Here is a 25,370-nt window from a genome sequence, read left to right as displayed (position 1 = left end):
ATATATACTATATGTAATGTATGTATGTATATGTATATATATATATATATATATATATATATATATATATATATATATATATATATATATATATATGTACACACTATGTGGAAGAAAGTCATTGGACACCCCGGTTTCAACTCTGAAACGAACTCCTCATGGAAAAGAGAGTACAGACGGCTTCTCAGATCGTTCGCTGATAAAATGAAAGACAGGAAAGAGCTCAGCATGTTTGAAAGAGGGATCATAGTAGGCTGCTCCATAGGAGGCATGAGTATACGTAGCATAGCTGATATCCGACAAGTCCCTAAATCAACTGTAGCCTTTGTCATCAAGAAGTGGAAGGAAAGGGGACACTGCAGCAATGCACCAGGAAGTGGAAGACCCACGAAATTGGACGACCGGGACAGGAGAGTGCTGAAGAGGGAGATTAGAAAAAACAGGACCCGTCCGATGCATTCGATTGCAGAAGAGTTTCAAAGTGCGACCAATTTGACTGTTTCGACCAAGACACTTCGCAAAGAGGCCCATATGCTCGGTTATCATGGTCGAGCCGTTGCCCACAAACTCCTGATAACAAAAAAAAAAAAAAAAAAAAACAACAAACAAAAAAAAAAAAAAAAAAACAATGAGCTGCAGAGACTATGCTGGTAAAGAGCGGAGAAACTGGACGGTGGACCTATGGCGGAAGGTACTATGGAGCGATGAATCACGCTTCACATGTTTCGATCGGATGGGAGAGTGTGGGTATGCAATTACGCGGAGAACGTCTGTTACCCGAGTGTTTAGTGCCCACAGTGAAATATGGTGGTGGCGGCATCATGTTTTGGGGTTGTTTCTGCTGGCACGGAGTGGGACCACTGGTACCGTTGTATGGCCACATGACGTCTGCGTCCTACCGAGATATTTTCGACAACTCCATGCTCCCCACGTTGTGGCGTTTCTATGGAAACGAAGAATGTGCGTTCCAGGACTATAATGCGACTTGTCATGTTTCCAGGGCTACCATGAAGTGGTATGCAGAAAATAATGTCACCCGACTGGATTGGCCTGCTCAGAGCCCTGACCTCAACCCTATTGAACATCTATGGGACGAACTGGAGCGCCGATTGAGGTCGCGATCGCCTCGCCCTTCTACACTTCCAGGGTGGTGACTGTAGGGGAAAGTGGGTCACTTTGCAACATGGGCACGTTGCAACAGTGCTTTTTCTGTTATGTAGGATGGCTCTACTGTGTTGCGCTTACTGTCGTTCCAACACACGTTGGTAGGTGTCTCTGATGAACCGTTCGTTACGCCAGTTTTTCAGAGGTTGTCAGAGTGGAGGAAGAAAGAAGAATTTTGAGGACGGTGAGTAATTTTTAAGAATCTCTTACAATTTTTAATACGCAAATCCTATAAATGACCACAGCATGCGACATGTGGTCAATTGAAAGCATGTTTATTGAAGGTGTGGAAAGTGATATTGCTTTTTATGTTATGCAATTTTTGTGGAGGCAAGAATAGCTTTCGTAATCAAACATGTCGGTGAGGCAAGTTGCAACAGATGTTGCAACTAACCCCACAATGTTGCAAACTGCCCCATGACAGACCAGCGCATGAAAAAGATATTGAATGTAATTGTTCACTGTCCCGAATGTGATAAATCGAAATACGGTTTATTGTTTACTAATTTTACAATATTTTCAAGTAAAAGAAAAATGTGATCGCATATATTTAGTCCTATATTCAGTAACCAACACACATTTTCAATTTTCACTTATTTATTCTTATACAAAATTACACGCACGTCAGTACGGCAAGAAAACACTATATTTCACTAAGTAGTGCTAGATAAATTGTGAATGAATTTTTGTTTAGAATCATGTGCATGTAATTTCTACTAGCAGCACGAAACATTAATATTGTTATGCTTTCTGATATGGTCTCTTTCGTCTTGCAGATTTATTTTTAAAAGATTGTTCCTTCTTATGTTCCCGCCGAAACTATTGTTGTCGAATTGCTGTATAATTGTTGCCGTATTATTATTATTTCTATTGTTTCAGGTAGCCTGCAAGATGAGGAACTACAAGAGGAAGACCCAAAAGGGGACTACACCGCCTGATGTGATGGATAGAGCAGCAAATTTAGTCCTGGAACACGAAGATGACAAAAATGTCAGCTTAAGACAAGTGGCTGCAGAGTTCAACATTCATTATTCAACCCTCTCAAGATACATACAAAAGAAGAAATTACAAGAAAGTGGGCCTCGTGAGGGACAGAACATAAGTTGTGGTTATGCGAAACCGTGGAAAGTGTTTTCAGAGGAAGAAGAGAATATCTTCAAAATGTACTTGCAGCGTTCCAGTGAGATTATGTTTGGACTAACACCACAGGAAGTGCGAAAATTGGCTCATCTCTGTGCAGTTAAGTTTGATATAAGTGCTCCTTCATCGTGGTCGGTGTACGGAATAACTGGTATTGAATGGTTCAGGGGATTCCTGCAGAGAAACAAAGATCTTTCGGTGCGCTTTCCTGAATCAACTTCTTTAGCACGAATGTCCAGTTTCAACAAAGAAAATGTGCGCATGTTTTTTGACAAAGTTTCCGAAGTTCTGTCCAGAAACAATTATTCATCCTCAAGAATTTGGAACATGGATGAAACTGGTGTCACAACTGTCATGAAACCAAATAAGGTTGTAGCTCGAAAAGGAACAAAACAGGTTGGCATAGTGAGCAGTGCAGAAAGAGGTGAACTTGTGACAGTTGCAGTGGCAGTTAGTGCTCAAGGGACTTTTATACCTCCAATGCTAATATTTCCACGTAAGAACTTTCGGGACCATTTCATTCGAGATGGCCCAACATGCTGCATTGGAGCAGCTACTGGTTCAGGTTGGATGATTGAGGAAACGTTTGTCCAATTCATTCGACACTTCATTTCTCAGGTGAATCCTAACGAAAACTCCCCTGTGCTTCTTTTCATCGATAATCACTCTTCCCAACTCAGCTGTGAAGCTTTAGATGAATGCAAAAATAATAATATTACCCTTTTGTCATTTCCTCCACACTGTTCGCATCGACTACAACCGTTAGATGTCAGTGTTTTTGGTCCATTTAAGAAAGTGTGTGGCCGAGCAATTGATTCTTGGCATAAGAATAATCCAGGAAAAACTCTTACAATCTACGACGTACCACAGATAGTTAAAACAGCATTTTTGAATACAGTTACCCCTACCAACATAACATCAGGTTTTGTTCAAACAGGAATATTTCCCTTCAATTCTGAGGTATTCCTCACGACTTTGCGTCGTGTTTCGTTTCAGATCGACCAAATCCAGCAGAACAGGTAGATAGTAGGCGTCCCGTATCTGATAGTGATGACATAGTCCAAACTGCCAGGTGCGATGCACTGCCAACTAAATCATCTTCAGGTGATGTTCAAAATGAACATTTGCTTTCGCAAATTGAAATGCCGGGTCCAAGTGGAACACAAATGTCTTCAGTAGTGAGTAGACCTAAAGTTTCCTTCTCTCCTGAAAATGTTCGTCCATAGCCAAAGGCTGAACCCAGGAAAACGACGAATCGTAAACGTAAACGAAGTGCCATTCTAACACACACACCTGAAAAAAATGCTTTGGAAGATGCAAAAAAGAGTAGTGCAAAGGAAAAGGGCAAGAAGAAAATTATGTGCAAGAAAACATTATTCCAAAGTTCTTGCAAAGAATATCACTGTTTAGTGTGTGGAGAATCCTACAAAGAAGAAGAAGACTGGGCACAGTGCAAGCAATGCAAAATGTGGTCCCATTGGCTGTGCGCGGAGAGAAATCCTTATTATGTGTGCATTGATTGCAAATAGTGTCATTCAGACAACGCATAATCCCTGTTGCAACGTACCCCAAACACTGTTGCAACTTACCCCATGCATGGGGCACATAGCAACACTCGGACCTGCTTTAAATTAACAGACTTTTCTCACTTGTTCAAAATTAAAATTTCATATTTGTTTCTTAAGTAGCCAAAAGATGTACCATTTCATAGCATATTTGTAACTTGTTCCAACTGTAACAGTTTTTGAATTAAAAAAATTAAACTGAAAAGTGTTGCAAAGTCCCCCACCTTCCCCTACTGCATGAGGAATGGCGGAATATCCCACTCAATGTACTACACGACCTTGTGGCCAGCTTACCACGACGAGTGGCTGCTGTTATCACTGCCAAAGGCGGACCGACCCCCTATTGATTGCAAGAAAACTGATGGTATCCGCTGACATGTGGTGTCCAATGACTTTCTTCCACACAGTGTGTATATATGTATATATATATATATATATATATATATATATATATAAATAAATTAACAAATCATGTGACATAACTTGAGCTGAAACGTATAACTGAACTTGTATACAGATGAGAGTGTTGACAATGCAATGATATTAGCCCCGAGCTTCCATGCCTACATGACTACAACCCATCGCGCAATAGCTCTGAGGATTACGGTCTGCCAAGACTTTTTCTTTGAGTGATTGATTATTTTGCTTTACTTTCCTTCGCTTTTCTGTCACATTTGCCTAATCGCGAATGTTATGATGAATGGTGGCATGATGAAATCGGGAACGAAGCAGTCGATGCTGCTGCCAAGTCTGCTGATGCAGATGCCGACTTTCTCGTCCACCTCCTGCCAGCTAGCGACCTGCAGAATGTGATTCGTTGTTGCCTTCTTGATACTTGGCAGGAAGAGTGGGGTGCCCTAACAAGGAGCAAGCTTCACGCTATTAAGCCTACCATAGGCAGAGATGGTCATTTGACTTCGGCCTTACGAGGCCCGGCCTCCGAGTTAAAGGCCAGCCTCCGGCCTCAGCCTCCGATCTTCAACTTGGCCTCCGGCTTCACACGGCATCAGCCTCCAAGCTCAAGGTCGGCCTCGGCCTCACACGGCCTCAGCCTTGCAAGGCTCCTGGAGGCCGAGGCTGAGGCCGAGCCTCATGAAGCCCGGCCTCCGGAGGCTGGACATATCTGACCATAGATGCATCTCGTTCCTCGTCTCGTCCCTCGCGTCCAGAAGATGTTATTCTTACTCGACTTCGTATAAGACAGTTATCTAAAGCCTGGTCCACACGTAATACTTTGTCGTCAATCTTGCATGATAAGGCAAGTTTGACAGATAAGACTGACGCAAAACACGTGGCTGTTCTATGCATGCTTTCTCTCAGTATTTTTCTGTCTTCCCTTCAGTCGTTCCAAGACATCATGGTTGAAGAAAGCACTATTGATAAATGTTTGGCATTCCATGTGGAACTGCCCCTAAACCTCAATATTTAAAATTAAATGAAATGCTGTAACTTTATCCTATATTGTGAGTGAGCAATCTAAAATTACCACTTGCATAAAAATTGAAGTATTGTACAGGGTCAACGAAGTTAGTAATACGATGTGTTTTACACAGCGTGTATTGATACACTTGTAGGTTGAATTGAATCGTCTGCAAATATGTTGTATAAAGAAACAAATTGCCGGAGTACTGAGTGAGGTGAGTGTACATAATTAACTTAGAAGGTAGTAGATATCTTAACATATATTGTTTGCTTATTTTAACTTTTTTATTTACTTTTGCTTTCTATTGTGTCCCACCCGTGACATCAAAAAACAATTAATTTCTGATTTAACTGCTAAATTTTCCCATCAACTCCACTAGAATATTATTTCTTTGTCATAAATAATTTATTTTTCATCCTTTGACAATTCACAGGAATTAATATATTAAGTGAAGATGCGGTGTCTCGTCTGTCTCGCCCGTGAAAATGTAATACCCCATATAATTTGAGTCTATGCGGTAAGATTGAAAAATAAAATAAATATGTTCGGCATATTCTCGTTGAATGTGCAGATTTTGCTTCCCTCAGGCAGACTTTTGTTGAGTTGAGTTGAGTTGGTGTTTTAATGTTCACTTTATGCACTGTAAGGCCAATCGGGACCGGACCTACAGTTTAAAATGGAATCCCAACCGCTATAAGCCTCCACCTGGAATCGAACCCGAGACTCCGTGTTTACAAGGCGACGACGGAGAGGCTCTCGGACAGACTTTTAATCTTCCAAACTGTTTGGCATCCCTGTTGGGAGATGACAACTTCTCTGAGGAAGTTTTTTTAGAAAATTCTTACTTTTTTATGTGTTGTGTTTGTCTTCTGCAGGTACTCTTACAACCTTTTGACATTTCTGTAAGAATTTTAGATAAGGGGATATTTCACCGTGTACATTGTAGGGTGCAAAGTGGCCTAATGTGCCAACGCACTTAAAAATTTTAATTCAATTAAGCAATCAAACATACAACCTTGGTGACAATGAAGTTCGATCAGAAAGGAATACGTAATTAAATGCACAGAGGCATAGGCGGTGGAATGGGTGACCCGCAGAAGTGACGCATGTGTGTAAGAGGAGGCGTGTGAGCAGGCAAGGATCGTGATCCCAGCATGTTGCACCCAAGGTCACGTAAGGAACGAAAACGGGGAACAATACGCGTGACATTGAACTTCGACCAGGCACCAGACCCATACGGGAAAATTTCAGATAGTGGCGCATTCGACGGAAGATGACGTCACGGACACGATAAGGGAGTCCGCCGTATATAAGCGCGTGCTGTGCACCGAGGAACCACAGTGCATTATCACCATAGCCAGGGGCAAACCTATTGACAACACCGTGAGGAGAAGAGTGGTGGAGTTGCAACGGGATGGACTCAGTGAACGGGAAATAGGTCGCCAACTGAACTTACCCAAGTCAACCGTCCACTGCATCATCAAACACCACCAAAATACTGGTACTACAGAGCCAGGTAAGGCCCCCGGTCGAAAACGCCTGCTGAGCGTGCGTGACCTACGGATATTTAGGCGCTATATCCAGACCAACAATCATGTTTCTGCGGCCGAATTACGACTGTGGACTCGAGAACGCTTTCACATTGAAGTGTCAACCAGAACCATTCGCCGTTACCTACAGCGATGCGGTTACCGAGTGTACAAGGCGAAACGTAAACCCTTCCTTTCCATGTTGAACAAAGGCAATCGACTACGGTGGGCACGAATGTACCGGGGATGGACATTTCGGCAGTGGAACAGGGTTTTGTAGACGGACGAATCCATTTTCAATGTTGTGTACGGGAAAATACGGAAAACAGTCATTTGTCGGAAGGAGGAACAGAATGAAGCAAAATGTTATGCACGTCGGGTACAGAAACCTGCGTTAGTGATGGTATGGGGATGCATGAATGCATCTGGGGTTGGCCCACTACACGTCTGTGAGGGCATTGTGAATGCACACGCCTATACACGCATACTGGAGCGGCATCTTCCCACAGTGCGAAGGCACCTGTTCCACAGGCGGCGTCTCATCTTTCAACACGACAATGCCAGGCCTGATACAGCGCGGCTGACAAGAGAATGGTTGACTCGCCATCACGTGCGAACTCTGCCATGGCCACCATCGAGTCCCGACCTCTCGCCCATTGAGAATGTGTGGCGTGTTCTTAAGCGACGTGTGCAACAGAGGGGACCCACGACAGTGGCCATCCTCTTATCGCCTGCCTGCAGGAGGAATGGCACCGCATCGATGTGGAATACCTTGAACGACTCGTCCGCAGCATGCCCCGACGCATTGCCACAGTTATTCGCCGACGGGGCGGCGTCACACCATGGTAAACAGGATCCCCTCTAACAGTGGTCGAACTTCAATGTCACGTGTAGATGGACGAAAATGTTTTATTTTGTGTGGACACCATACATTGCTGCGTTGCAGCGGAAATTTATGTTTTCCTTTGTTCCATGTAGCCTGCTGAATAAAATATGTTCATCATATGCATGTGTTCTTCTTTCACAACGCACTCCTATATTTGTGACTGGTTGAACTTCATTGTCACTAAGGTTGTATATATATGGGCAACACAACACGTGCCCCACAGAGGATTATACTGTACGTGCGTCCAGTCGCCAGAGCCACGTTAGTCTGCAACAATACAGTCCAAGGGTGTACTACGTGGAACAAATGTTAACATTTTGATGTTTTCAAAAAGGGTCACCCTATTGGACCTTTGAGTTACGCATGGTCAGCGCATCGAGTCCCATCGTCGATGTTTTCTGGCTTTCGGTACCGGAATCCGCTACTTCTTTTCAAGTGTCCTGCGGCGTAAACATCGAACTTTTGGAGGCTTTCACCAGGAATCAAACCCGGGACCTATCGCACTGAAGGCCACAGCGCTAAATATTTCGGCTACGCGAATACATGGCTAGAAAAACTTTCATACACCAGAATAAAAATCTAGGACAAGATCCCAATCTCACGGCGGCAGTGCTACATCCCGAGTGAGGTCTCCCGCATTTCCAGAAGTCGATTTATCGGAAATCAATGGCCATTGCAACGGGGGGAGGGGGTTGCCTTCTGGATTTTTACAGGTGGTGCCCAGGTGTTAGTATCCTTTTGAGAATTCATACAATTTATGGGCAATGCTGCTGCAAGACCGGCTGCACAGGCTCCCGGCGAGTGTGTTCGAGGTTGTTTATGCTGCTCTTGCACTAGAACAACTTCGAGGATGAATTACGATTATAGCCAAATATAAAAATATTCTCCTCCCTCCCCCATACTCCAGCTGCTTATTTTTCTCCAAGAAAGTACGTTTTCCTTTAAAGAATTTGGTTTCGTTTATTTTACTTAACTTTTCTTCCAATTTTGGCTAAACGCGATTTTTAAGAATTTTTTACAAGTTAAAAAATAATAATCGGTTGCGCAAAAGCCCGTGAGGGCCAGGGCCTACGACTGTCTAGTTGGGCGATGATGTAACTTTTCTCCTGATATTTCGGCCTGTGGACACCCTCCATCGTGAGGAAATTGGAGAGCTACGAATGAGTAGCTCAACCCGATCATGACCACACGTCACCCCGAAACTGGTTGGATGACCTTCCAACCCTGCTTAGACATATGGGAGGGAGGCTGGCAGTTGCTAGGTTAATTTGTTGCCCTAGCGTAATATCTAGGATCTACAAATGAGTGTTTTCCGAGGCCTGTATTTGATTCAAAAGCAGACATAATCGACGATATATGCAACTCGTTTTTCGAAAACCTGAAATTTTCAAGATGCCGCATTTCGAAAATTGTTACTTCTTATCGTGTAAAAATCATATGCATGTTCAGGGAACCTGGGGGGGGGGGGGGTTTCTACAAATTTGGTCAAAATCGGATGGGTTGTGGCAGATGGTTCTTCGTTGACTTGGCATGGAATGACCAAGTGTGTATTAAAGTTAAGTTGTCGCCGTCAATGTGAGAATCAATGGCAATTTGTTTGAGGATTCATGTCATTAGTGAAAAATAAGTCTCAAGAAGCAGAACGTTGTCATGGAAAGTTGTTTGTGTTGATGTCCTTCATCGGCGTCAACATTTTGTTCCATATCTTTGAGTCTGTTTAGGAAATTACTCATTACTCCTCACGTCGTTAGCAAAACACTCTGGTAATCATCACTCGTGGTAATCAAAACTTCCTCTTCCTCCTTACTAGTTGCCTGTTAGGCCTCCCAGATGGCGCAGTGGTAGCGTCGTCGCCTTGTAATCAAGAGGTCCCGGGTTAGATACCCGGTGGAGGCACATAGTGGTTCGGATCCCACTTTAAACTGTAGGTCCAGTCCCGATTAGTCTTACTGTGCATAAAGTGGACTTAAAACACCAACTCAATCAATCAGCTAGTTACCTGTGACATCTTACTTTGACAAATTGAAAAACGAATAAACACAATATTGAAAGACGAACATAAATTAAGAGTATTTGAAAATAAAATCCTTAGGAAAATATTTGGGCCTAAAATGGATTAGGAGACGGGTGAGTGGAGAAGGCTACATAATTTAGAACTGCATAATTTGTATTCACACCCAGATATTATTAGAATAACTAAATCAAGAAAACTTGTCGGTAAGCCATATGGCATGAAGGGACAGGAAAGAGGAGTTTACGGGATTCTTGTTGGGAAACCTGATGGTAAGGGACACATAGCAAGGCCAAGACGAAGATGGAGAGATAACGTTGAGATGGACCTAAAGGATGGAAAAGATTAGGTTGATCTTGCCCAGGATAGGGACAGATTGAAAGCTTGTGTTGTTGCAGCCATAAACCTTCGGGTTTAAGAAGGCTAGAGAGTTAGTTAGTTATAAACACAATATTGCAACTAAATAACAAACAATTACAATGTAATGTTCAGGACGTTACGATTTGTCGGTGTTGTGTGTATGCACCGACCCATGGAGACACGTGGGGATGTGGTAGTAGGCTCCACATTCTCAATCTGGGGCATGCTGGAATGACGTTATCAGTTCCACGCTCTTGCAGCCATTGATCGTGCAAGTTTGTACCAGGCACTTAAACCCTTTGCATTTGTATATAATGGTAAAGAAGTGACGCACTTAACGATAGAGAAGGGGAGACAGCGAGTGGGCCGAGCGAAGCAGTAATCGCTGCTGCAAGGCTAGTGACTGCAGTCGCTTTCCCCCTCCACGCAATCCCGTTCCCTCGCACTTGTTCATTGTACGAGTCCTCTCGAGTCCCTACTTGCGCAGACACTTGTTTTCGTTCGCTCGCTCCATATTCCCGGGACAGAGTATAGACAACCGAAGCTGCTACATGTGTAGACTCGAGAAAATCTGCCAGTACACCACTTTCCAACAATATACGTACGCGAATTACTTTTTAAACGGTGAAACTGCAGCTCAGTTGTCTTTAAAGCCTTGCTTCGGCAGTCGGAGATGCTCCATTAGATCCCGTGCCTGGTTTCCCCAGTTCAGTGAGTGAGATGGTAACGGTGCGCGGGGAATGGGGCGAGGCGGAAGGCGCCCAAACAATTCTCCATGCGATTCACGCGCCAGACGCGGTTTTCCTTCTAGGATTCAATTGGTCCGTCCAGGTGGGAATTGGCTGCAACTTAAAAGGCACCGCCTGCTGGCTCAGGGGAGCGGAAGGCACGGAGAGACCCACGCAGGCAATAATAGATTCGAGAGTTTACCTGGGCAACAAATAAACTTGTGATTCTTTTAAATTTAAACTTGCCTCTTATTCAAGCATTATGGAATCTACAGAATGATTCTCGCGCAACTAGAATAATTAAATCAAGAAGACTTAGGTGGGCAGGCCATGTGGCACGAATGAGAGAGGAAAGAAGAGTTTACAAGATTCTTGTTGGGAAACCTGATGGCAAGAGACCAATACGAAGATGAAGGGATAACGTTGAGATGGATCTAAATAAACTGGGTAAGGATGGAAAAGATTGGATTGATCTTGCCCTGGAAAGGGACAGATGGAAGGCTTGTGTTGCTGCAGCCATAAACCTTCGGGTCTAAGAACGCTAGAGAGTTAGTTAGTTAGAGTCTCGCGCTACGAAACCCAATGATTCCTCAAAAACTCTTTGTATGGTTCGGTATGAAAATATACATGGTGACTACACAACTATCACACCCCACAATGAAATGGACTTTACCTTTGACCTTGAGATGGTACCGTCAAGCAGGCGTTTGACTCAGTGTAGAGCGATTGTGTCTGCCACAATCACATGCTCAGTTGAATAGTGCGTGCTTATTGTTTGTGAACACTAGCGAAGAATTTGATTTACACAATGTCAAAGGGTTTGGGAATACGTATGGCGAAGAAGTGTACCATCAAACTCTTTTATTCATAAATTGTTTTTAAAAAATGGAGACAACGGAAAGAGTATTGAATAACTTCAAATCTGGGGAGACTGGATTATGTCGGACCGATTACTAACGCTGTACACTTCGCAACATCTTATTTGACCGCACCGAAAGAATTCTAAGTCCCGAAATCGTAAACTTAGCAACATTGCACTTCAGCTCCAGGTGAGAGTAGCCAACTTTGAGTAGGTCCTTCCACTAGAGGAAAAACGCTGCGGTGAGAGGTTTTCAATTTAACTTAGAAACTATAAACCGCTATTATAATACACAATCAAACAGTAATAATGAATTGGAAAAAGAACCTTGAAGGATATTTACGAATCTGCTTGCTCGACTTGAAATTTGGGGGGTTTGAAACACTGAATAGAGTTCTTCTCTACCCGGAGGAAATTGCCATCAAGTTTGTGCAGAAAGAAGCAAATTTGTTAGGAGTTTGTGCGACATTTTATTTACAATACCTTGCATAATATCGAACAGTTCTCAAAAACATATATTTTACACGACTTCTCGAGAAAATGTGTTTGAAACTCAGGAAGGTGGGAGTTTTCATAAACGTCGACATGTTTTTAAGGGTATAACGTCATTAAGTTAACGTAGAGCAGTTGGTTAGACGTTGATATCTTTATTTTTCGTCAAGCGTGAAAGATCGCGGGTAAAGGCCTGCACAAGACCTGAAGCAGACCCGTTCGCGAGACATCGCTCCTGAAATGCCATGCAACCTGCGCAACACCCTCGCTTGAGCAGCTTGTCTGACCACCTGCCCAGATCGTTCCTGGCAGTCATTGTAGACCCGGCGGGTACCCGCAGTCTTACGATACCTAGTAGGTCTCAGTTCGTTCTTTCCATCAACTGCAGTTCTACTCTCTACATGACGTAGTTGCTTCGAGTAGAAACTGCACCGGGCCCACACCGTTCTGCAGTGTTGCCAACTGCAATAGATTTTCACTACTTAAAAAAGGGAACTCGAAGCTTCGTAAGCCACATCACCAATGAAATGAGATTTACGAATGTTGCTACCCCCCCACACACACACATTGAAATAGGTTTTCCGTGGCACAGGATCCATAAGTATATGTCGTAAACAACCAATATACGTATATATAGTGATATAGGACAGGACTGAAACATGTCACGTTCGACGCTGAGGTCGCGAGTCGAACAACACACTGTTCTACTGCGAACACCAGGGCCGTAGCCAGCCAGGGCCATTGCCGTTACCCTCGTTTGGGGGGTAGGGCCAAGTACTTGGATAAACGTGCCAACAAGAACAATCACAATAATAGTAATAAAGTAGCATGAAAGGCATTATAATCCTCATAAATCACGCAAAAAGGGGGTAGAAGTCGGTTCTCACGTGCATTTGTGTTGAAACAGAGGATTAGAAATATTTTTTTTCAACACGTCAATTTCACATTAGCTAATAATGGAAAACAAGCACACAAACTGTTTTTGAAAGAAAGAAAGTGCATGATAAATGCATTCCGAATGTACATACATATGGCATGTAAAATTTCCATCTACAATATTTTCTTTTCACATGGAGCGACGTATTACATAATCAATTCATCCAACTCGTAACAAACCAACATTAATAGCAAATAATATCACGGGCCGCCATAGCATTCTCTGTTTTAAAACTTTTCTCACTTAGATCGTTCAGCGCTCAGGGCCGACTCCCGCTACCCCTTTGCTGCGGCATTGCGACTTGATGAGACTGGATAATATTTTATAATATATTTCTACTTTCATAAAATTTGAAATCAAGGGGTTGCAATTACCCCTCCATTCCCCCTCTGCAGGTGCCCTTGGCCGTCTGGAAGGAAAATGCAAGAAAAATATGAAAATTAATTCCATCTTGAGTACCCTTTAGCCCTGCTACTCTTAAATTCTGCTAGTCTGTTTTTTCTTGTACTTTAATGTTTGACCCCCACCCTGACCCTTCCGCTAGACTTAATTTCCGTCCAAGGTTGTGAGCAATGCACCCTACCCCCTCTGGTTGCGCCACTGCGTGCCTGGTTAAGGCACCATGCAATGAAAAGCAATTAGTTTTCAGTGAGGAGATTTTTGTTTGCTCGATCATTCATTTAAATAAATGAAGCTGTAATACTGCGTGCATTTCCTGGCAGTAAGATAAAAACTGCTTACGCTGAACTGAAATCGCTAAGTATATAAATTCTCCTTGGAGGAGAGAGCTCCTCCTAGGACCTCGTAGGATTTAGGAGCTACGTAAGTAGGCAACACTGCCTGAAGCTGTCCACGTGGTGATGAAACACCTGGAGCGACACGCTGCCGGAGGGCTGTTTCCTTCCAGCAGGTTTTGCAGGCGCCCGGGTCTTGTTGAATGCCCAGTTACCTTGTAAGCGCAGAGCGCCTGGAAGACGAAGAACCCGGGTAAAGACGCAAGTCGACTCGTTGCCGTGGGCAGCCTAGCAGGTATACCTGTCCTCACGGGCAAGCGGGCAGTGGGTAGGTAAAATGCAGACTATGCTGGCCTCTAATCGCGGGTTCAAATCCCACCCTCTCCTGTTTCTTTTTTTTTTGTTTGCTGAACAGATGCCGTTCATATTAGAATATTTAAAAAATGAATCCAATGCACACTTGAGGGACGTCCCTTCTGCGCATATTTCCCCTTAGAAGTTGGAGATTTCCAGGATTTAAAGTTAAAACTTTTCTTTTTAGTTATTGTTCATATGTTGTGTTAACACACACATCATGATTAATTCACAAATCACGTATATATATTCAGGATGCAAAATGTAATGTTATTTAAGTTATGTATTGTTTGTTCTTCACTGACACCTATAATATTGATTATTTGATTTCGATATACTAAAAAAAGATATGTTAAGTAGTGATGTAGTGCAGTACTCTAACGAAGGAGAGCATTTAATGAGTTCAAATTGCTAAGATTGGTAATTTTATGTCCGTTCCTTCGTAATGACTGTTGTCAATCCCCTCACCACCATCTTACCATGCGTCTAAAACTAATAGTAAATCGCTAATTAATATAAGTAAATTGTGATTGCCACGAAGGTTGATTCAATAAGAAACTACTAATAAGTATTTATATCGTGAGTGACAAACAAAACATTCAAAACCTCATAATGATCGTTAATTCCTCATTGCTTTGTATCTAAAATGTTAGTCTTCTTTGAACAAAAAGTACGAGTACCAGATATAACAAACTTTCCCCACTAATTTTGCAATATTCGAAACCACCATTACAGACTTAGCTCTATGTAACTTGATTCTACGCATTCCATGTGGCACGTGACTTCCTCCTATCATGGAAAAAACTTTCTCTTACTATTTCCTTTCCTCTCGTGAAATACAGAGACCAATGTTAACTTCTTAGCACGGTGGATAAACTTTACACCCAACGATATACTCCTGAAAAAAATCCTGCCTAGGTGGAGAATCGAACCTAGGACTTCCCTCGTAAGAATCAAGCACGCTACCTCTTCTCCAGGTAGCTCATGTTAAAATTTGCTACCAGTTTGAGGAAACCAATTCACACATAATGTCATATCTATAATTTCCTCAGCAATTTTCATGAGGAAACAAATTCAGATAAAATCGAGAAACGCTGAAAGGGAAAAATGATGAACATGTCTATTGGCGTTTTGTCACATTTTGTAAATTGTGTAAAAATTCCGTATTTTTAACAAGCAATCGTTTAGTTACGAAGTATTTTTTTTTTTTTTTTAAAGTAGGAACAGGAGAGCGAAACGGAGTAATTTGAACCAGACCCCGTTTGACAAGAAACTTCAGCTTTTCTCCAAAGACTGTATGAAAAGAGAGAGGAACGTATGAAATATAAAATATGTGTGAAATTAAAACAATGGAAAACTTGAAAGATAATACTAACGAACTTCAAACTATGAAAAACATATTTTTGTGGTGGAAAACTCTAAGTCATTTTCGAAATATGAACTTGATGTTTTTCTTTATTATGAAGTGGAGATATGGGACGATACGATCCCTCAGCAAGAAAGTTTTAAGTAAGCTACCTTCAACTTTTTCAATGGTCATAATTACTAATTAGGGTCCGGAAGTTGATGAAAAATCAACTTTTTTCTGACCCTTAAAAACAATGCTAAACCTGATATCATGTCCGTTTCCCTTCAGTTAGAGCCGGAAAACACTTTCTATTTTACATTTGTTTTTGCATTTTTCGGCCTTTTTGGCTTTTAGTTTATTTGTCAGTATTTTTAACAGTTTTTGTTGCATTTTTACTTATTTTTGAGGTTTATTTTTCTCCTCCCCTGTTGTATCGTGCATTTTAAATTTATTTACTAGTAAAACTTACATATTTAGATGTCTTGACATGGTCCTTTTAGCAAATTCACCATGAATCGAAAATACGGTCATTGGAAAAGCATAATATTATTCTTAACTGAAATGTTTGGCAATGGATTAAAATACTTTGTGTGAAGATCTACTTTGAGGTTCTTTTTCTGGACACTATTATCGCTTTACTCTGTAGTTTTAAAGTAAAATTAGTCACAATATTAAATGCAATTACACTCTGGTATACGCGAAGCAGAACTGTATTTTCGGATGCTGGCCGACTACAGTATCATAGAAGGCCCACTCTGAAAGGAGATGAATTGGTTGATTTGGTATTTTAAGTCAACTTTATGCATAGTAAGCCTAATCGGGACTGGACCTACAGTGTAAAGTGGGATCCGAACAGAGTGCATAAAATAACTTTAACCGTGTGGTGTAGGGGGATCGTTTGCTTATGGAATGGAAGGTCATGGGTTCAAACCTACTTCTTTGCAAAATCGTTTTCGGGAAGTAAACGGCTTTGGACGAGAATGCTTATCTGCGTTTCTTGGATATTTCCGTTGATATTTATGCGATTTATGTCCAGCATTTCCGGATACAGAAAGTTGACATGTAAGTTCTTGATATGTGTTAACTTATAACAGCTGAATGAAAGGAAAAGTATTTTCTAAAATCCTGCCAATCACTGAAAGATTAAAAACATTAGTAGAAGCATTACTTGAGGCATGCACAGTGGCGACGATTATGGAGTGTGGAGGGGCAGATGACCCCGCACTATGCTTAACATTATCTACCAAGGGAAAGAAACTGTCTTTGCCCTCCCCCCTCAGTTTTGAAACCCAATCGCCGCCACTGAGCATGCATCGCATAAATATTTACAGTAATATAATATAATATTATATTACGTTATTAGAACACTTCGTACTCGGTAAATAGAAAGGAAAAAATAATAAGGAAAGGGTGGGATTTGAACCTACGATGTATCGATCTTGACGAAAACAGTAAAAAAAACGAAAGTGCTGTCATCTAACCAACTACTCCAGGAGATTGCTAGGAGAAAGCTCAGTAAAACACGTTAATCTCAGTTGAAGCAACATTGTGCCGGAGTTTCGAACCATTTTTCGCCAAGAACCAAGGAAAAGACACACTTTGCAGAATCGTTTGCTGTTGTGGAAGGTATCTTTACTAAACATTTCGCATAAAATCATCATAAATTTGCCTTCTTGCATTCAAATGTGACCGCAATTATTTCCAGGTGGATGAGAACCTGTTCAGTGTTTCACAATGCACATACATTTTCCTATTTTCAAATTCAGAACGAAGACTCTTGAAATATCTTCAATATTCGTATTTCTACTTAACATTTTTTTGTCTACTCATATATTTTATTACTGCTTTAGGGTATCTTTACTTTATGGAATGTGAAAGAATGAAAAAAAATTACGAGCGTTTTCATTCAGGAAGAAGAAATGTTGCAAAGTTGGCTACTCTTAGTTGGCTCTGAAGCGCTATGCTGCCAAATTTACGAATTCCGGACTTTGAAATTTTTCAGGGCGGTCAAATAAGATGTTGCGAAGTGTACAACAGCGATAAAACTTTTCACAGAGCGTATAAGACATAAAGATCAGCAAGAAACTTTTCTAAATAGCGTTTTCCTCGCTATCCTGTATGTATGCAACCATGCGACAAAGACTCATCGTTGCCACAAGCGTTTATTTTGTCTGTCGGAAAGTATGCTGTGAACAAATTATTCGACTGATTATGGCAAAGGCCGATCTCGGAAGTTGGAAGACTTAACATAAAATATGCAACATAGTACATTAAAAATTCTCTGAATGCTAGGAACGGGGGTTCTACATTAGCATGCAAACCTAATTGGATATTACTCATTGCCTGTTGCTTATTCCAACACTATGCTTAGAGAGAGCACCTCTTCTCTCGTTTTCAGTTGAACTAATTTCTTTTCCCCGCTAGTTGGGATCTGACCTACGATAGATCTGTGAATTTAGTACCCACCAATGCACACGAATGTAGGTTGGAGGTGCTTGCGTCTAATCTTGAAAAGCTCAATCCAAAGAAGGTCATTCGTGGTCATTCGTTGGCCGAGGGGGGTGGTTGTGACTGCCGAAGTCTGATGTTTCCGAGATAGTCCAAAGAGACGACTTCGCTCTCAAGGACTTGACAAAAACACAGACGTTCTTCTTATGGCGATGTACAGTATTTTCCCACAGGTTCGAAATGGCGTTTCAAATAATAAATTCTAGAAGCTACACTTTTTCGTCGTTGGTCGGAATGTGTAGGTCCAAGTAACACAATCTTTGTGATAGACCTTCGGACGCCTTATACCTTCCTTTCCCGATCGTCTATGCCGCTTGAGGCTTCCTTAACATTAGCAACCGATAGCATTCCGTTTTCCTCGCCATTCACATTGAGTTTTTCATACATCATCAGTGCGTCTCGTTATTGGTCTTCGTCTTCTTCTTGTTGAGTGAATTTTCTCTTGCATCACTATCCTCTTCCTCTATTATGTTGGGCCTCCCTGGTGGCGAGGTGGTAGCGTCGTCGCCTTGTATTCAAGGGACTTAAAACACCAACTCAATCAATTAATCTCTATTTCTTCATTAGTTCTTATTCTCCAGATATTACTTTAAATGATGGGTCCATAAATTTTGCGTATCACACTTCTCTCAAATCTGCGCAATGCTTTCTCTTCTGTTTTATTCATTACCCATGTCTCAGCACCATATGTTATTATTGGCCTGATTAATGTTTTGTATATGGTGTTTTTGAGTTTATTAATTTTCTCTTTAGTAACAGCATGTTTGCGTAAAAAGCTCTACTGCCCATGTATATACTTTCCTATATAATGCTTCCTTTTTGGTTTTGTTCATTTATAATCAAACCTAGGTACTGATCAGCTGACTCTTTCAAATTTCTTCCGATTCATTTTTATTTTTTTTCTCAATATTTAGCTGGATTTCGTGTAAGAATCGTGTATTGTATCATAATCATGTAATCATTGTTTTATTGACATTCGTTTCTAATCCTAACTTGTTTGCAGTTTCTACCAGCCTTTGACACGTTTTCTTCAAATCATATTCCGATCCTGCTATTATTGCAATATCATCCGCATACGCGCATATTTGGGTAATCTTTGTGAAAATTGATCCTCTCTTATCTACGGTCTGGTTTGGCTAATTCTCGGGACTTCCCTTATTTGTTCTTAGTCTTCATTTGATTTTCTGTTACGTTTTCGATGTGGACCGTTTATATGTCTGCAGGGCAACTCAATTTGCCATTTCCCTAAACTCGGAAAGTTTCTATATCAAGGTATGTAGAAAGGTGTGTTAATAAACCATTATTTACACTTCAAATTATCAATTATTTCTGGATTCCTCTAAGCGGAACGCGCTGTATAATTTACGAACATTAAATTGCAAGCATGTATGTTTCGAAGACAACGGGCATTTCAAATAAACTTTGGATTACATATTATCCAAGGGAATAAGATTTAGAAAGAAAGAGCGTCACAACTCGAGTGGAGTAAATACCAGTTCGCAATCCCCTCCCTCAATCCGTTTTGTGCATCTGTGAGTCCCAGTTCCAAAGGGGAAGCGAGCTGCTCCCCCAACACACTGCAACTGGGACATCCCCCGTCCCTCCTCTTTCCGAAAAAGAAACTAGAATTCGATTGAGTTAGGCGATCGATGAACGCACGACGAGAATGCGGATGCAGCAGTCTCTGCACGCACTCAATCCGCCGAGCGACGTCGTGTGTGGAGCAGTGTAGCCAGGGCAGGGATTGCGAAATCCCTCAAGCATTCGGTGGTTCCCTGCGGGAGCGTGATTTAATGCAAGCTTTAACATTCTAATCAACTGTAAAAGGCTGTCCTCTTCTTCAGCTAAATCCACATGCGATTCTCGATAGCCGTAGAGCTTGAAAGATGAAACTTGGTGTATTTATGGCAAACCCCAAAATGCTTTTGTATCTCTTAAGAAAATTGGTTTCCTCAATAAAGTAAGGTTCTCACCGTACCCTGAAGACACATTTTCGACCTCGCGTCCGCACACTCCGGCCGTCACAGTGATGTGAACCTGGATACACAGAATCTATGCAGGAACACTGACTGGAAAATCGTGCTTCATATTGAAATGTAATGGATCCAACTTTAAAATGTAGGTCCATTCCTGATTAGTCTTCCTACGCATAAAGTGGATACAAAATACAAAATCAACCTATCAATATTGAAATGTAAGCTCACACGAAAAAGTTCAAATTCACCTGCGAGTCGTACGAGTCTCGCAAAGTGAGAATTGCGACAGAAACGGTTAATAAATATGATCGAAAGTGAAAGGTATATCCAATATCAAGTCTAATATCTAATCAAGTCATTATTTGTATTAATATTGTTCTAACTAAAATGTTGTATAGCTTAATTATAACCCTATTAAGATAATAAATAATAATAAAATAATATTGAAGTTTTACATTTAAAATTAAGGCACGAAATAAGACAGGAGCGGACCGGAACGACGTTCGTGAATAACTGAAAACTTCCCGTTTCGTCTCTCGTCAGAAATGGTAACGGACAGTTCTTGTTCGCCTATTACTATTTAGATATTTCACTACATTTTACTTTTACGTGTGAACTAAATTATTAATACTATTTAATAGTGCATATTTTAATAGCATTCATTACAACTTTCCCTATACATGAAGACGTGTTGATGCCGCGAGAGGGCGTAGCAGAGTATGACGGCGTCAATGTTGCCTAAGTTGGAGACAAGTGCGAACCGCTGAAACTGCAAGCAGCACCTCGCCTTGAATTTCTCTTCTTCTTTCTTGTTCTATCGTTCGTTCTTCTTTGCTCCGATTAACCCAACAGTAAAATTTAGAGTCAGTCAACAATAAGTCCTATTTTTGACCACACGCATAATAACAATATCGAAAAAAAATGCACTTGTCAAATTTGTTTTTCGATTATTAAGACAAAGTATCGAGGATATGCACACTATTTCGAATTACAATTTTCAGCTCTTGGGAGAATTGACTACCATTCATAATTTCCGTCTGTTTAAATCTTTAAAATGAAGAAAAGTCCAGAAGCCTCAATTTCAATGCATTTAGCATTACTTAACGTTTATGTAAATATTTTAATATTAACCATTATTAATTTTAATACAACACGTCATTTCACTAGTCATTAATCTTTCGCTGTAGTAGTAGCCGGCCCCCGTGGCGGAGTGGTTAGCACATCGCGCTACAAAGCCAGGGGTCCTGCGTTCGAATCCCGGCCTGGGCATGGGTGTTTGTGAGTGTCCATTCATCAATGTCATCATATCATCACTCATCCCCATCTTCGCAAATTAGCCAAAAGTGGCACAAAAAGCGAAGTAATATAAAGCAAATCAATCAATCGTCGCTGTAGTTATCAGAGACAAATAAACACAACAGTATGGTAAGGAAAGTGAAGCGCCTCGTTTCCTGGAAATTTCCACTTCGAGGCCTGATTTATTCAGAATAGTAGGTGAGTAAAAGGCCTGAAATGAAAACACAAAGAATAAAATAATTATAATTATTTTCCCCTGGTGGTGACCTCCATATATTCTATAGCGTATTAAATATCGGCCATTTTCTATTATATATATACTATGTAGTAATATGGCAAGAGTGGTAACGAGGTACGAGGGATGTCTCTTAGGGATGTAGCAGTAAAACAATGTTCAACTGGGTTTTACAGGTTGTGGAAAGCCCTCCTTGACTCGGTGAAGAGGTAAGGAAGGCGGACGAGCAAAGCACACTCACCTAATCAGACTGCAATCCATCTGGCGTATTGGACCCTGCTGACGACCACGGCACCAGCGAGGAAGCCACCCCGGAACATCAGGTGTTGGCTGTCAGCACCTGAACGGTGGTTCGCGTTTATCACTTTATTGATAAACACAAGTAATTCAAAAATTGATAGAGAAGAACATATGCTAATGTGTGCTAACAATAATTGTAAATACAAAAAGAATAAGTGACAACTGCAGCACACAAGAAAGTCGAGACAGGGATTAAAATTAAAGTTCTTTGAGTACTTATCGAGACGTCTGATAACTTAGCCACATGCAGAAAGTCACGCTTGTGCTACAAACGGAAACTTTGATTAGGAGTAGCTCCTAGATGCCAACGAGAAACGAGGAAAACATCGTCTGCTGAGCAGCAAGGAGCGAATGGAAGCCAGAAGAGAGGCACTTACGCATGCGCTGTTGCCACGTTGTGGTAATTCCCCTGTATTTTGTTTGTCTTAGCAAGAAGCTTGCTTTGTAAGAGTGGTGCTGATTAGTACGGTGTAGAATTTGAGCATTCCCGCGTATCTTACGCGCAACCTGACCTCGGCTTCCTCCAACGTGGAGTTTACTCTGTCTACAGTGGCAACGTCGTGTAGAAATGCCAACGATCAGGAAGCGCTGGAAGCGTGACAGGTTCTACCAAACGCGGTATAGAGGTTCCTTCGTTACTTACTGATCGACCCTCGTACATGATATATTTTTAATAAGATATATCTGTCGAACTTACCTTGTAGTTGCCGACCGGGTTGGCCCCGTCGTAGACGAACAGGTGGTCGTTGCAATCGAGGAGGAGCAGGTCGAAGCGGAGCATGAAGCGCTGGAGGATGGAGTGCGTCTGGAAAGTGATGACGCAGTCAAGGTTCCTCTCGTTCTGGGAACGAAGCACGGCGCCGTCGATCTTGCGGTACTGGCGCTGCAGGAAGTGGTTCTTGCACACAGAGTCCACTTTGTCTGAAAGGAAAAAGAACAGTTGCATTGCCATTAACTGGGCTTGGATATTCCGGACACAAAAATTCAAAAAAATGAATTATTAAAATGTTTGGCTCTTTCAAAGAATCATCTGTTCAAATAGTTTAAATAAATTGACACAACTTACTGGAGAGTTTCAACTACTGAAAGGGGTAAAAAAAACAATTAGGTGTTAAACTGTTTGTACACCACCAAATAAATAACGAATGAGTCGTTGAATTGAACACTAAAATCGACAATTGAAAGTCGTTGAACAACGTTCGTGTTCACACTCAGGGTTTTCTGTGGTTTAGTAACAGTCTTAATATCGTATAATTAACGCTTTTTTTTTAACAGTAATTGATTTAACTCGAAACTAGTTAACACACATCACTCAACACGTTTGAAAGACACTTCCACTGAGATACTTACATTAAAAAAAGCCTTGCAGAGGCAAATCTTCCAATTAAATTTCAGCCCTGCGATTTTCATCAAATTAGGAACGATAAAAAGTCACAAGATTAGTTGCAAAAAGATTTGAACTAACACAAACTTACATTAATGTCATCTTTCTGTTCTTCATAACTAAAGAGAATGTCCTATATTTTCCCATCGTTACTAACCCGCTCTTTTTTTGGGGGGGGGGGTTGCCAACCTCGCACAGAAAATTATCATACCTAAACGTGTGATAACACTAGAAATCTTCTTTGACCATACAGACCGTGTTATACAATGACAGAATAACATTGGTTCAAACAAAAAATGTACATAAATTAAACAGAGAAATAATAAGTCTTCTGGTACGACATAACTTGGGTTGTTTCAAGTTTGTCTGGCACGAAAGCAAATAAATAGACTAGCGATTAGCCGTAACAAAGATAATTTTATTTCCTTAAACTTGAAGAAGAAGTTGATGTTGATGTATTTTCTCGGTATCAAGAGTCTAAATATTATCTGAGATACCAGAAAAACAATATGAGCACAACAAAATAATACAATAAAAAAGATCTCATTTCCACAGATATACAGATAGTTGTTTTTTATTGTGTTTAAACTTCAATTTAAGATCAACAGAAAATATTATGTTTTATGGTTAGTTGTCGAATATATTTTATTATCACATTAATCGCTGTTGTAAAAATAAACATAATTCTTTCTTCGTTGTATAATCGCGATTGAATAAATCCAGATGAGAGTCACAAACACATGTTTACACTTTATGCGTCGCTTCTTCTTACTCAACCACAGAATAGAAATAAGTAGAGTTGGTCACGAAAGGCTTTCATTAAAATAGTTCCTTTTGAAATTCTTGAGCGGTAACCACGAATGCGAGAAGAGAATGACGTGTACTCTGACGTCAGTTTCTTTAAAAATGGCATTCAACGACCTGCTCGTGATTCATTTGATAGTATACTAGGCGCTTTACAATGTTCACACTTTGAACTGTTGACGAATCAGCAATTGTATCCGCTTTTGGTCCAATTTGTTGCCTTTCCGCGCTAGCGATCCCCTTCCTGTTTCTGTGCCTATCAGAAAATAGGAAAAGGTCGTCTGTTAGTAGAGTTCTGCACGGGCGGGTATAATTTACTCAGAAGGACGAAAGCGTGTTCAACATTTGTATCGTTCCTCGAGACCAAGCCAGCCCATTTTCTCAGGCGCGGGTATTTTGTGGTTCATTCCGGAACTTGCAGCTTTCTTGGGGAAGTAAAGACAATGGAGCACATTATTTCGTCCGTGGTCTATTTGGAAGCTGATTCGAGTATCGACGTACAGCTGGACTTTCCTTGTATCCATTTAAAGGATTCATTTGGATTCTAAGATAATAAATAATAATCGGTTGGTATGTTTTCTACACAGTTCAAACAAACAAAGACTTGATTGAACCTCCCGGATAGCACAGTGACTGTCGTCTTGGAATTAAGAGATTCCGGGTTCTATTCCTGTTGGGGGCACGTTCCATAGCGAATCAAATTTCACTTCGAACTGTAAGTTCAAACACGATTAGCCTATCTGAACACAAAGTAAACTTAATCTTTGCCTAACTTGTGCCTGCAATAACGTTTCAACCATGTTCATACAAGATTATACATAAGTTTTTAAAGATTTTTCTTATGTTGCGCTATTTCGCAACCCCCATAAGCTAATTATTACGATGGTTACGACTGGTGTCTGTAGTTGATGAAAGAATACGCACAACGGGACCATCATGAGTCTCGTTTAGCAGATTGAGGATTTGTACTACTTTCTAAATCGACAATTTCTTACTTGCTTTATACAATCGTACATTGCAAATCGCAAAGTTTTTTTTAACACACTTTGATTGATTGATTGATTTGCTTTATTTTACTTCGTGTTTTGTGCCACTTTTGGCTAATTTGCGAAGATTGGGATGAGTGATGATGTGATGAAATTGATGAATGGACACTCACAAACATCCATGCCCAGGCAAGGATTCGAACCCGGGACCCCTGGCGTCGTAACGCGATGTGCTAACCACTCCGCCACGGGGGCCGTTTTAACACAGTTATATCCTACCCCGAGAAAGTGAAATAGTAAGTCCCGTGTCATTTAAACTGTGAGATTCCTTGTATAGATGCCCATGTCCAA

General features: G+C 41.1%; 1 protein-coding gene across 2 annotated transcripts in view; it reads right to left on the bottom strand.

Annotated features, from left to right (window-relative positions):
• loaf (low-density lipoprotein receptor domain containing lost and found) overlaps positions 1-25,370 on the bottom strand; it is a 690,862-nt gene that overhangs the window by 201,719 nt on the left and 463,773 nt on the right. For both annotated transcript variants that reach the window (XR_014441985.1, XM_083126283.1), the window contains exon 2: positions 22,543-22,766. Coding sequence is in view for 1 of the 2 variants with exons in the window: in XM_083126283.1 (XP_082982409.1) it covers positions 22,543-22,766 (224 nt within the window). In the remaining variant the exon portion in view is untranslated. The remainder of the gene's footprint in view (positions 1-22,542; positions 22,767-25,370) is intronic.

This window comes from Lepisma saccharinum, chromosome 8 (genome assembly GCF_977018435.1).
Source record: "Lepisma saccharinum chromosome 8, izLepSacc3.1, whole genome shotgun sequence".
Taxonomy (NCBI): Eukaryota; Metazoa; Arthropoda; class Insecta; order Zygentoma; family Lepismatidae; genus Lepisma; species Lepisma saccharinum.
The sequence above is the reverse complement of the archived record's forward strand: the minus strand, read 5'-3'. Positions and strand labels throughout refer to the sequence as shown.